The 13,783-nt window shown below is 45.5% G+C and overlaps 1 protein-coding gene across 1 annotated transcript in view; it reads right to left on the bottom strand.

Annotated features, from left to right (window-relative positions):
* The window catches only part of LOC309338406 (opsin-5-like), a 14,890-nt gene extending 4,493 nt beyond the window's left edge, over positions 1–10,397 (bottom strand). Inside the window, exon 1 of the mRNA XM_081855672.1 lies at positions 10,244–10,397. Within this exon, the coding sequence (XP_081711798.1) occupies positions 10,244–10,340 (97 nt within the window). The 5' untranslated portion in view covers positions 10,341–10,397. The remainder of the gene's footprint in view (positions 1–10,243) is intronic.
* Between the last annotated feature and the right edge of the window lie 3,386 nt (positions 10,398–13,783).

Raw genomic sequence — 13,783 nt, 5'->3', positions numbered from 1 at the left:
GTTATTGTGAGGCTAAAGGGGTGGGGGACTTTGTATGCTGCCCAATGCACCTTTGAGGAAAGGAGATAAAGCTTGTAACTAGACTAAACACATAACTGGGTTTTAACTAAGAGTTTACTAGATCATGCCCCATTGCATGAAGCAGACTAGTAGGGACAGCCTTACATGCAATTAGATTGGTTTGAAAAGCTGTTAAAATGCAAACGAGTAAAAGGTGGGTTCATTTTAAACATTATTACCTATTAGGTAAGGAGAAAATGTGACTAACAAACAACTAAGTTGGTGTTGGGTTAGTGAGGTAAAGGTAAAGGGACCCCTGACCGTTAGACTTGCATTTAATTCAGATGGGCTCCATTGCTATCAATAATTTTAAAGGTAAAGGTAAAGGACCCTTGAAAGTTAAGTCGTTGCAGACGACTCTGTGGCAGCGGCGCTCATCTTGCTTTATTGGCCAAGGGAGCCGGCGTACAGCTTCCGTGTCATGTGGCCAGCATGACTAAGCCGCTTCTGGCGAACCAGAGCAGCGCACGGAAACGCTGTTTACCTTCCCGCCAGAGCGGTACCTATTTATCTACTTGCACTTTGACGTGCTTTCGAACTGCTAGGTTGGCAGGAGCAGGGACCAAGCAAAGGGAGCTCACCCCGTCACGGGGATTCGAACCACCGACCTTCTGATGGGTAAGTGCTAGGCTCTGTGGTTTAACCCACAGCGCCACCCGCATCCCTGGGTTAGAGAGAGGCTGGTTCAAATCCCCAGGATTTCAGGCAGCAGTTTTCTCCCAGCCCTACTTGGAGATGGCAGGGAGTGAATAGGGAGCTTCTGCATGCAAAGTGATGCTCTGACACTCAGCTACGCCCCATTCTCCCTGCACCCCTCCAAATCTGTCTGTTACAGTAATTCTTATGCTGTATTGAACTTGACATGCTTTTTTGTTTATCTAGCAGCTTAATAGATTTTGGAAAGCAAGCAACGTCTATAAATAGGCGGCGGGAAATAAGGTAGTTAGGAAGATGCAAAAGATTCTTTCCAAAACAGTTGCACAAGCACATTCACATGAACATTCACAAGACTTTGAATTCTTCACGAGGAATGTGACAAACAAGAAAGTATTATTTAGACTAGCATTCATGCAGAATGAATTTTAGAAGGATGGCAAACACAATCAATAGGATTTTGTGTTTTTCACATTCCATCTTGACCTCTTTACCCAACTCAAAGCTATTCCTACAGAAAGCCTCAGAGCAGCAGCCAAAGTTAAAACGCAACACAACACAAGGTATCCTGGTTATATGTTGAACCGTCATTTTTAATGGAGTAATGAAGCCATTTAAGGATCATTACAAAACACAGAAGGAAACCTGGCATGGAATATATAGAGAGATTTGCCAGCTTACATTGAATTGTGTGCAATGAATGTCAAACTGCATCTCTTCATTCTTTAGCAAGGATGTTGTGGCAGTTTTTCAATAAGATGCTGAGCAGGAAAACCTTTGATTACTATTGTGAGGGATCCTCTCGCTTTCCACTCCCAAAACCAGCTCTAAGGGACAGTGGTACTTAAGTGCTCTCCTCATGCTACTGGGGAACTTTCCTGGAGCAGCAAATTGCAAATACAGTGGTACCTTGGTTTGCAACCGTTTTTGATTACAGTGCAACCGTTTTGGATTACAACCACGTCAAACCCTGAAGTGTGTGTCCCTTTTTTTGGATTATAACCAATTTGGGGGGGGGGACCCCATTGGCGAAAGCGTACCTTGGGTTACAACCTGTTTCGGTTTACAACCAGACCTCCGGAATGGATTATGGTTGTAAACCAAGGTATCTATGTAGACTGGAATAATCTAGTTCAACTATCTGTTTCCCACCATGCCCAGTGAGATGCTCACAGGACTCCTCCTGTTTACTGAGCATGCATCCTGAGATGCTTGCACAAAGCTTACGTGGACTCTGTCCAGTCTTTTCTGGGCATTCGTTCTGATTTGCTTATGGGGCAGTTATACAACAATGAGCATTCATCCTGATTTGCATGTGGGGCATGGTCAAAGGAGCTTCCCAGCCAAAGGAATGCAAAAGGGAGAGAGCTCTTTATTGTGAAAGAAAATACCATACTTTTCCATATATAAGATTATGTTTTTCTCTGTAAAAATAATGCTAAAAAGTGGGGGTCATCTTATACATGGGTAGTTCATAGGGTGGACGTTTGACTGGTTGCTTCCATGGCTATCAGTGGCTATTGTGTGTGTTATTGGTTTCTGCGTCAATGGGTGGTGTTGATTGGCTGACGCTCCTGCAGTTGGGTGGGCGATTGGCAGCTTCTGCTGGCGATGGGACAGACGGGAGGTGGATTTTGCGATGTGTGCGGGTGATCAATTTTCGGCAATCCCCCCCCCCCCAAAGCTCAACAACCCTGGATAATCTGAGACTCTTCTTCGTGTGCCTCCTCCATGAGAGGTGCGGAGGGGTGCAACATGAGAGCGGGCCTTTTCTGTGGTGGCTCCCTGATTGTGGGGTGCTGTCCCCAGGAAGCCTCACCTGGTGCCTTTCTTACATACCTTTAGCTGTCAGGGGAAAACATTCCTCTTCTCCCAGACCTTTGGCTAATTAAACTATCTATATAGGGACAAGTGGCGTTCCGCCACTCGAGATTGAACAATAACAGGTCTGTGATTCCCTTAGATGTCCAGGGTTGCATGCGTGCTACACGGACTGGCTCAGTGTGTGTCTATCCTACATAAACTAGCTATCTATAGTCTTTGAAACTGTGTTAGGGGCTTTGTTTTGTTTTGTTACAATGTTTTTTGTGTTTTTATATTGATCCTCGGATAAAGGGTGGTATAGAAATTTAATTAATTAATTAATTACAGTAAGGTTGGTGGCCATTGCTGCCTCCTGTGGGAACAAGTTCCATAGTTTTATCTACGGATTATGTGAAGGACTTTTCTCTATTTGCTCCATGCTATGCATAATTTTATGAACTTCTGTCATGGCACCTCTTACCTGCTGTTTCTCTGAACTAAAACGTCTCAGACACACAGAGGAGTCTCTCCATCCCCACAATCATTTCGGCTGTCATTTTCTGGACCTTTTCCAACTCTACAATATGCTGAAAGGCCATCATAGAATCATAGAATCATAGAGTTGGAAGAGACCACAAGGGCCATCGAGTCCAACCCCTGCCAAGCAGGAAACACCATCAGAGCACTCCTGACATATGGTTGTCAAGTCTCTGCTTAAAGACCTCCAAAGAAGGAGACTCCACCACACTCCTTGGCAGCAAATTCCACTGTCAAACAGCTCTTACTGTCAGGAAGTTCTTCCTAATGTTTAGGTGGAATCTTCTTTCTTGTAGTTTGGAACCATTACTCCGTGTCCGCTTCTCTGGAGCAGCAGAAAACAACCTTTCTCCCTCCTCTATGTGACATCCTTTTATATATTTGAACATGGCTATCATATCACCCCTTAACCTCCTCTTCTCCAGGCTAAACATGCCCAGCTCCCTTAGCCGTTCCTCATAAGGCATCGTTTCCAGGCCTTTGACCATTTTGGTTGCCCTCCTCTGGACACATTCCAGTTTGTCAGTGTCCTTCTTGAACTGTGGTGCCCAGAACTGGACACAGTACTCCAGGTGAGGTCTGACCAGAGCAGAATACAGTGGCACTATTACTTCCCTTGATCTAGATGCTATACTCCTATTGATGCAGCCCAGAATTGCATTGGCTTTTTTAGCTGCCGCGTCACACAGTTGGCTCATGTCAAGTTTGTGGTCAACCAAGACTCCTAGATCCTTTTCACATGTACTGCTCTCAAGCCAGGTGTCACCCATCTTGTATTTGTGCCTCTCATTTTTTTTGCCCAAGTGCAATACTTTACATTTCTCCCTGTTAAAATTCATCTTGTTTGTTTTGGCCCAGTTCTCTAATCTGTCAAGGTCGTTTTGAAGTGTGATCCTGTCCTCTGGGGTGTTAGCCAAGACCGGGCCCAAGACAAAACCCTGTGGCACCCCACTAGTCACTCTTCTCCAGGATGAAGAGGAACCATTGATGAGCACCCTTTGGGTTCGGTCAGTCAGCCAGTTACAAATCCACTGAGTGGTAGCATAGTCAAGTCAAGTCCGCATTTTACCAGCTTCTTTACAAGAATATCATGGGGCACCTTGTCAAATGCCTTGCTGAAATCAAGGTAGGCTACATCCACTGCGTTCCCTTCATCTACCAGGCTTGTAATTCTGTCAAAAAATGAGATCAGGTTAGTCTGACATGACTTATTTTTCAGAAATCCATGCTGACTATTGGTGATCACAGCAGTCCTTTCTAGGTGCTCACAGACTGTTTGCTTAATGATCTGCTCCAGAATCTTCCCTGGTATTGATGTCAGACTGACTGGGCGGTAATTATTTGGGTCCTCTCTTTTCCCCTTTTTGAAAATAGGGACAACATTTGCCCTCCTCCAGTCTGCCGGGACTTCGCCTATTCTCCAGGAATTCTCAAAGATGACTGCCAGTGGTTCTGAGATCACATCTGCCAGTTCTTTTAATACTCTTGGATGCAGTTCATCTGGCCCTGGAGACGTGAATACATCTAAACTAGCCAAGTATTCTTGTACTATCTCCTTAGTTATTCTGGGCTGTGTTTCCTTTGCTGAATCATTTGCTCCAAATTCTTCAGGTCGGGCATTGTTTTCTTTATCGGAGAAGACTGAGGCAAAGAAGGCATTGAGGAGTTCAGCCCTTTCTGTGTCCCCTGTTTGCATTACACCATCTTCTCCTCTCAGTGACCCCACTGTTTCTTTGTTCTTCCTTTTGCTACGAACATACCCATAAAAGCCTTTTTTGTTGCTTTTAACCTCTCTAGCAAGCCTGAGTTCATTCTGTGCTTTAGCTTTTCTGACTTTGTGTCTACACGTGCTGGCTATTTGTTTGAATTCCTCTTTGGTGGTTTCCCCCCTTTTCCATTTTTTTGTACACATCCTTTTTTAATCTTAACTCAGTTAAAAGTTCTTTAGATAGCCACCCTGGCTTCTTTAGGCACCTTCCATGTTTCCGTCTCATTGGTATTGCCTGAAGTTGTGCTTTTACTATCTCCCTCTTAACAAACTCCCAGCCATCATGAACTCCCTTTCCTTTTAGTATTACTGTCCATGGGATCTCACCCAGCACTTCCCTAAGTTTTATGAAGTCGGCTTTCTTAAAGTCAAGAAATTGAGTCCTAGTATGCTTGGCTGCTCCTTTCCACTGTATAGTAAACTTCAGAAGAGCATGATCACTCGCGCCTAATGATCCTTCCACTTCTATCCCACTAACCAGGTCATCAACATTGGTTAGGACCAGATCTAAAATGGCTGTTCCTCTTGTTGCTTCTCCCACTTTCTGGACAATGAAGTTGTTTGCAAGGCCAGTGAGGAATCTGTTTGACCTTATGCTCTTGGCTGAGTTTGACATCCAACAAATATCCGGGTAATTGAAGTCCCCCATTACTACTATCTCCCTTCTTTTTGCATGCTTGGCCATCTGTTCCAGGAAGGCATCATCTATGTCCTCCGTTTGGCTTGGGGATCTATAGTAAACTCCCACAATGAGGTCACTGTTATTCTTCTCTCCCTTAATTTTGACCCAAATGCTCTCACTTTGGCTTTGAGGTTCTAAATCTTGGATCTCTTCACAGGTATACACATCCCTGACATATAACGCCACTCCTCCTCCTTTCTTGTCTGGTCTGTTTCTCTGAAATAGATTGTACCCCTCCATTATTACATTCCAGTCGTGGGACTTATCCCACCAGGTTTCAGTGATGCCTATTATGTCATATTTAGTTTGCTGTACCAAGAGCTCAAGCTCATCTTGTTTATTTCCCATGCTTTGTGCATTAGTGTACAGACACTGAAGTCCATTAATCATTCCCCCGTGTCCCTTATTTAAGGATTTTTTCCTCCCACCACTAGGTCTGCGTGCTGTTTGCTCCATTTGGTCTATGACATTTGGATGATCATCTTCATCAGTTGATAGACTCCTACCTTCAGGAGCACTGTCTCCCTCCCCCACATTAGTCAGTTTAAAGCCCTCCTGATGAGGTTTCTGAGATTTTTGGCAAAAACATTCCTCCCAACCGTTGTGAGGTGCAGCCCATCGCTTGCCAGAAGTCCATCTTCAAGAAACTGCAGTCCGTGATCTAAGAATCCAAACCGTTCCTGTTTACACCATTTGCGAAGCCAGCTGTTCACTTCCACTATTTTTCCCTCTCTCTCTGGGCCACGTCGTTCAACTGGGAGGACAGATGAGATGACAATTTGTGCATTTAATTGCTTCAATTTCCTGCCCAGAGCCTCATAGTCTCTTTTGATCTTCTGTTTTTTTTTTGTTTTTTTTTAAAATAATTTTTATTGGGTTTTTACATTTTATAACAACAAACACACACACAAAGACAAAAACACACAAATACAATTACATACCCTAATTTTCTCTACCCACTTTCATTGACTTCCCCCCACCCCCTCCTCTTACATCCCAGTTCCAATAATTAATTCAGCAAGTTCTTACCTAACCTCTTAAACATATTCATATTGCTTTTAAAAATTTAATTCTTTTTGTTTATCTATATTCAACTTATCCAATTCTCTTATAATCATTAATTTCTTTCTTTTTTAAGGTCGATCTAACTTCCCTTCCACAAATTTTCCCTTTATTATATTAATTATAGGTCACATTGACCAAATAAAACAAATCATAACATTTTATAGTTCTATTCTCTCTCCCCCCCCCTGCCCCGGTTTCTGTCCCTTCCCAAACAAATGTCCAAAAAGCAAACAAAAAATAGTTCTTGGCCCGGATTCCTCACGTCCGAGGCGTCTGATTCTCTGTCAGTCCCTCTCTGCCAACTATATTGGTAGTCCTCTTTGTTGGTCCTAAGACCCCGAAGGAGTTCAGTCAGAGTCACATCATATTTTCTTTCATCCAGAATGTTAAAAAGTGTTTGCTGCGAAGAATCATCTACTTTTCCATACTCAAGAGGAAAGTCCCAATCATGTTGCTTTATTCTTTTTAGTTTTAATATTCCAAGTACTCCAGGGACTTCCCTCTTCTTCTTTCTCATCTTTCGCAGGTTTGTAATCCAAAGGTCTTCTTGCTCATACTCTAACAATGTAGATTCCTGGTTGATATTTTCCACTTGTAGTGTCTGCACTCCTCCTTTCTTCTCTGTCAATTCCAAAGGCATCTCTTCCTGCTCAGCTGCAGAGTTTTTGTCATAAGTCTCCTTTGTGCATTCAGCAGAGTTGTTTGTTTCAGAATTCAAGGTCATAAATACTTTACTCAGAGCCATACTCTGCTCTTGCAGGATTCCCACGAGAAAGAACATTTTTTCTATCTCCGCCAGTAATTTTCCCTCTGCAGCCATTGTAATGTCACTAATTCCCCCTAGGGGGCTTTCAATTATTTAGTAGTCCTTTTCCAATAATCTGTTACTTTGTTATTATCAGTACTTTGTTTCCAATCGCCTCAGTTCAAATGTATCACCTTTAATTCAGAGAGTTGTTAAATAACAAAATTCTTTACTTTGTCCGCCCGTTTGACAGCTTCTTTGACAGCTGTCAAACTCCTTTCACTTCTTCCTCCGGCACCCAAACAGGACACTCCCGGGTTTTTGGGGGGGATTACACACAAAGTTCCAAAGTTCCTCCCTTTCTCTCCAGCACAAAATCTTTTTCTATCAAATTTGTGAAAAACTTTTTAAATCATCAAAACAATATTCATTCCGCCTTAATTCTCCGTTCCTTGCTTTAAATCGTCTATAAGTAGAGGGGGTGCGGACTTCCCTTTAACACATCCCCCGATCGTGCCGAATTCAAAGGATAGAAATTTTTTAAAGTCCAAATTCCACTACTCACGGGTCCTTTGTTATCCAGTCCAAATTTTGGGAAGAAAGTCAGCGCTCTCCGGCCATGGCTTGCGGCTTCGCTCCACTGAAGTAGCGGTCTACTCTCAGCACCACGCCACTCTCCGTACCCTCTCCGTAGCCTTTAAAAAGGCTCTTCGTGGGTCGGGGAGGGCGCTTAAGGTGCCCACCGAGTCACCAAGTCCGCAGGCTTCCGCGCCTGCGGTTTCTGAGGGTCCCCGTGTCGCCGGCACGGCAAGACCCGTCTTCAGCAGAGCCGATTCCCTCCGGAGCTTGGAGGGAATCCGCCATTAGCCGTTCGCGCTAACCCGGAAGTCCTCGTCTCTTTTGATCTTCTGGAGGCTATTGCTTGCAGTGTCATTGGTTCCCACATGAACCAAGAGGAAGGGGTATTTGTCAGTGGGTTTTATGATTCCTTGCAGTCGTTCAGTTACATCTTGGATCTTAGCCCCAGGGAGACAGCACACTTCCCGAGACATCTTGTCAGGCCCACAGATCACTGCTTCTGTTCCCCTCAGTAGCGAATCCCCTATCACCACTACACGCCTCCTCTCAGGTCTGGTCGGGGTTCTTCCGTAAGCTGTCCGTTCCAAGGTCGCCTGCACATCCCCTGAGGACTGACTTTGCTGCTTGTCTTCATATACCTGATCGACTGTAATGAGGGAGAGATCCTCAAATGGAGTCTGCTCTTCGTCTTCCATGCTAGGGGAGAGGACTTCAAAGCGATTGTGTATTTCTAAACAATCCTCCTACTTCTTTGAGCCTCCTACTTCTTTGAGTCACGTTTCTCCATATATCTGGCTCCTGTGTTGGTGAACTAGCCTCCTTCTCAGGGGAGTCCCTGTCTCCTCTTTGGTGGAGACGGTGTGCTCTGTTGCTTCCAAGAAGAGCTCCAGCTCTCTAATTCTTTGGAGCGTAGCTACACGTTCCTCCAGTTGCTGGACTTTGTCTTCTAAGAGGGCAATCAACATGCAATTACTGCAGGTAAGGCTGCCTGCAACCTTTGGCAAGATGGCAAACATTGCGCAGGAACTGCAGGCGACTGCAGCTGTTCCCTCACCCTCCATCTTGAGAACGTATCGTTGGGGGTGGCTACAGCGGTCCTCCATCATAAAAAGCGTGAAGACAGGACAAATAACTCCTCCCAAAAAAAACCTAGGTCTCCCCCAACAAACGTTTGAGACTAGCTCTCCTAAATCTAAAAGATGGATCAAACTGCGCGCGCCGCTGCCCTACAAGCTCTGATAGGCTCCTCCCCCAGCTAATCACCTGCCTCAACAGAAACCCTGCCCCCTCTGACCTTTGCACAGGGAGAGCAGCTAATCAACCACAAAGAAACACACACACAAGAAAACCCTTTTGAAACACACACACAAGAAAACCCTTTATCCCATCAACATGGGATAAAGCATCCCCTACCTGTGATCACTGAGATCGGTTGTCCCAGTACATCCCCCCCTGTGGAATATGCCCCAACTATTTTGTTGGCTGGGACCCACTCCCCGGCAGCCTGACCCTCCCCTTAAGAACAAAATAAGATTTTAAAAAAAACACACAACACAATAAAACAATACAAACAAAAAACTGTAAAAATTACAAACACATCAAAATCAAATAAATTCCCGAACCCAACCAAACATCCACCCCCCACACACAAAAAAAAAACAAAAAGGAAAAAAGAAAATTGTAAAACATTTTTAAAAAGAACTCTGCGCTGCTCCGAGTTCTCCTGGACAGCAGCAGCAGCAGCAGCAACCGTCCTTATGAGGCCTGTAGGACCCCGCCCTGGGCCAGGTGGTGGGTGGCAGGAGCGGGGCCCTTAGGCACTCACGCAGGGGAGCATCAGTAACTTGTGTGTGAGTCAGCAAGGCATCCAGAGCTACTCCTTTATTTTTAGTTATTTTGATCAGCACTGGATTGGTCATTGGAATAGAACCCAGAGGTTCCCATGACCTGCTGTTGCTTTGGGGTACAAAGCAGCTCCAGTGTTTCCTGCCCATTTTTCTCCTGGATCCTCAGTGTGCATCTCCATCCCCCTTCCCCTTCCTGTGCAGCCTCTCTGGAGCACTGTTTGTTACAGCAACTTTGCTAGGCATGACCAAGGGAAAACCGGGTAGAAGAAGCTGCAGCTCCCTCATTTGTGGATATAGCAGCAGATTTAAAAGAAGGGGTGGTCTTGGGGTTGCAGCCTGGTAAGGCTATCCTGATGAGAAACAATATGCTGCTCTTCCCTGAGAGCACATCCAGATAGTAACACCAGAAAATGGAAGCAGCACACAAGGAGGCCAAAGAAAATGAAGCAAGGGACAGAGGAGGACATAACCTAAAGTGTTGGAGAGACGGCCACCCTCTATACCTGATGAACTTGCATGAAGGCTCAGAAATAGCTTGTTCCACACGCCTTTGGCTACTGGCTTTCTCTGGAACAGAAGAGAAGATACCCTTCCTTGCATGGCATGAGCACACACTGGCTGGCTTCCTGCGCTGTAAAGTGGTTGGAACAATGTTCCTATTGGGGCCAAACTACTTTGTGTTTGGAAGACAGGCCTGAATGTTTGGAGAGAGAGATGCCAGATCTCCTGACAAAATTTAGAGCCAGTCACAAGACAAATTTCCTCACCCGTGTCACACTACGAATACTGTGGTTCTAAAAATACCAAACAAATGTTCCTATAGTTGCTAATGCTTTCTGTAACACTAGGGACCCTCCTGGAAAAAGCCAGACTATATAAGTGTCTGTCACATAAGGAGAAAGTGTTGTTCCCACCCTCAGAGATTACTAACTTCTCATAGCTGTATTTGTGTTGTGTCTGGGGAGACGGAAGGAAGGAAAGAGAAGGCCAAGCTGAAAGGAAAACAAGAAAGTGGTGTCAAAAAACAGAGGCAAACCCATTTACACTAACAGTCCTGCACCAGTTGAGTAATACCCAAAGCTAAAGGCACCAGGGGATTTTTTTACACTGTTTGCAGGCTGATATGAGTTGCATCTCAGCATAAGCTGGAATAAATTTCAATCCTTTGCATTGTTCTGGTGTGTCAAAATTAATTCACTGCAATAACAAATCTTATTTCTATCAAATGACAGTTACAACTTGGTTTAGAGTTACAAGATGCCTGTCTCAATTAAAGGCACGATCCATTCTGTGATCTGCACCTTCATCCCTTTGTTGTGAAATATACAATGGTGCCTCGCAAGACGAAATTAATTCGTTCCGCAAGTCTCTTCCTCTTGCGAGTTTTTCGTCTTGCGATGCACGGTTTTCCATAGGAATGCATTGAAAATCAATTAATGCGTTCCTATGGAAACCGCCTTCCCCCGACCTCTTCTGGCGGCATTTTAAAATCGCCCGGGACAGCGGAGGACTTCTCCGCTGTCCGGGCGATTTAAAAGCCCCTGGGAAGGCAAGCAGGGGGGACGAAGCCTGGGCGCTCCTTGCGGAGAGTTGCCAGCGCGCCCAGGCTTCGCGGCCCCGCCGCCCGGCTTCGGGACATCGTTCCGATGCCAGGCGGCGGGGGAGGCTTTCTCGCCCCGCCGCCCGGCATCGGGACGATGCCCCGAAGCCGGGCGGCGGGGGGAGGCGTTCCTGCCCCGAAGCCGGGCGGCGGGGGGAGGCTTTCCCGCCCCGAAGCCGGGCGGCGGGTGGAGGCGTTCCCGCCCCGCCGCCCGGCTTCGGGACATCGTTCCGATGCCGGGCGGCGGGGGGAGGCGTTCCGCCTCGCCGCCCGGCATCGGGGCATCCTTCCGAAGCCCGGCGGCGGGAGGAGGTGTCCCCGCCCCGCCGCCAGGCTTCGGAGGAGGTCCGAGGACAGCGGGGAAGACGAGCTGCGCTTCCCCGCTGTCCCGGAGATTTCCCTATGGGCTGTCGTCTTGCGAAGCAAGCCCATAGGGAAATTCGTCTTGCGAAGCGCCTCCAAAACGGAAAACCCTATCGTCTAGCGGGTTTTCCGTCTTGCGAGGCGTTCGTCTTGCGGGGCACCACTGTAAATAGGAAACATTGTGGCAGAAGACAAAACCCACCTGGAGAGGCTTCTGAGAGAATTTCCTGCAGAATCAGCAACCTGCATTCAGATATTTTCAGTAAAATGCACAAAGATTTCCATTTCCATTTTTATGAGGACTCCTTCAGAGGCATTCTTACCTCATGTTGCACTCTTCATTTTAGGTTATTCATTCTAGACTTATTATATGCACTGTAGTTGAGCTGTCACGCCTATTGTTTTTATAAAAAATGTCCATGTGTAACTTACATTTCAGTGAAAGCTCTCTCAGGAAAATCTCAGAGCAAACAGAGCTGCTACTCACACTGGACAGCTATAAAAATGGATGGCGTTGGGTCTTCCAGAAAGGTGTACAGAACTGAATTTCTTTTTTAAAAAAATATTTTTTATTGAATTTTACATGTTTTCCATCAAAATATCATGACATATAACAAGCATAAAAAAAGAATTCCATTCCCCAATTCCCGCCCCCCCCCCGACTTCCCTCAACTTTCTCTTCTGTTTTGGGGCATATTAGCTTCTCCTGCTTGTTTTTATTATGTCTTAATTTTTAAAATCTTTAAAATAATAATTATTATTCTCTTAACATTTTGACATCTTCATTATATTTCTTATATTCATTTTGTTAATTGCAAGTGTTTAATCAAACCCTGGTAGTGAGTCCATTTCTTTACATTGATCCATCTCCTAGCCACAGTTGTAGCAGACATAAAAAGTTTTTTCTTCTCTTTTGGCACCTGAAATGCCTAACAGAAAAGCTTCCGGTTTTTTCACAAAAGTTATCTACAGAACTGAATTTCTGTACTTAGCTTCACTTTTCTCCTATGGCTGCTGGTCTGATCTACTTGGCTCATTACCCCCCCCCCCCATTTCACTTTCAATTTGTATACCGCTTTTCTATATTACTATACAGTGGGACCTCGGGTTACAGACGCTTCAGGTTACAGACGCTTCAGGTTACTGACTCCGCTAACCCAGAAATAGTACTTTGCTTCAGGATGAGAACAGAAATCGTGTGGCCCCATTAGCTAAAGTGGTGCTTCAGGTTAAGAACAGTTTCAGGTTAAGAATGGACCTCCGGAACAAATTAAGTACATAACCAGAGGTACCACTGTACACAATTGCACACCTTATAACAATCTGATCCAATACAAAAATGTCACAATAAAAACATAACTTTAAAATATAACTTTATATCAAATAAAGTAATATTCAATAATCCATTAGAATATAACAGTACACAATAAAATTAAGTATCAGCAAATAATTGAACAGCAATTCATGGGCAGCAGAAAGTCTCTTGCCCCTCAGTGTCCAAAAATTATTTGAGGTGGCAGTATGAGAGGCACTGAAATAGGGTGATGGCCTGACATGAAAGTTGCACCAGCAGTCTGCAGTCGGACCCCAGGAGCACCGCCGCATGCTGGTTTCACCTTCTTTTAAACTTGATTAATCTTAGATTAATCTCCGGTGGAAACTGAGGCCTGGGGTGCTACGTTGAGAGAGGGTTCAAAGCGCTCTCTCACTTGCAATGTTCAGGGCAGCCTGCTTTAGCCAAGGGGCGAAACAGGAGCAGGAGGAGATTCCAAGCCCGACTCCCTTTTCAAGAGGGGAAGCTGAGAAGGGAGCGCTCGGCTCAATGGAAAATTTGCGCCTTGACCCGGGTCCCAGTTGGACACGCAGCCATTCCTTCAGCGTCATGGTCGCTGTACCCACCAAAAGCGCCCCACAAGGACACTCCGTGTTTCGCCCCGCAGCCGCTGCCCTTAGCATTTGTTGAACTTGGGAAACTGAAAGACACGTCTGAATTCCCCCACCCAGACGAAATGGGGGGGGGGGGGAGGTAAGCCCTGCGCCGCATCACTGAGCACGCACACTCTGTGAATAGCAAGGACGA

The sequence above is a fragment of the Podarcis erhardii genome, assembly GCF_964252035.2.
Source record: "Podarcis erhardii genome assembly, chromosome: 3".
In the NCBI taxonomy this organism is placed as follows: domain Eukaryota; kingdom Metazoa; phylum Chordata; class Lepidosauria; order Squamata; family Lacertidae; genus Podarcis; species Podarcis erhardii.
This window is presented reverse-complemented; position numbering and strand designations above follow the sequence as displayed.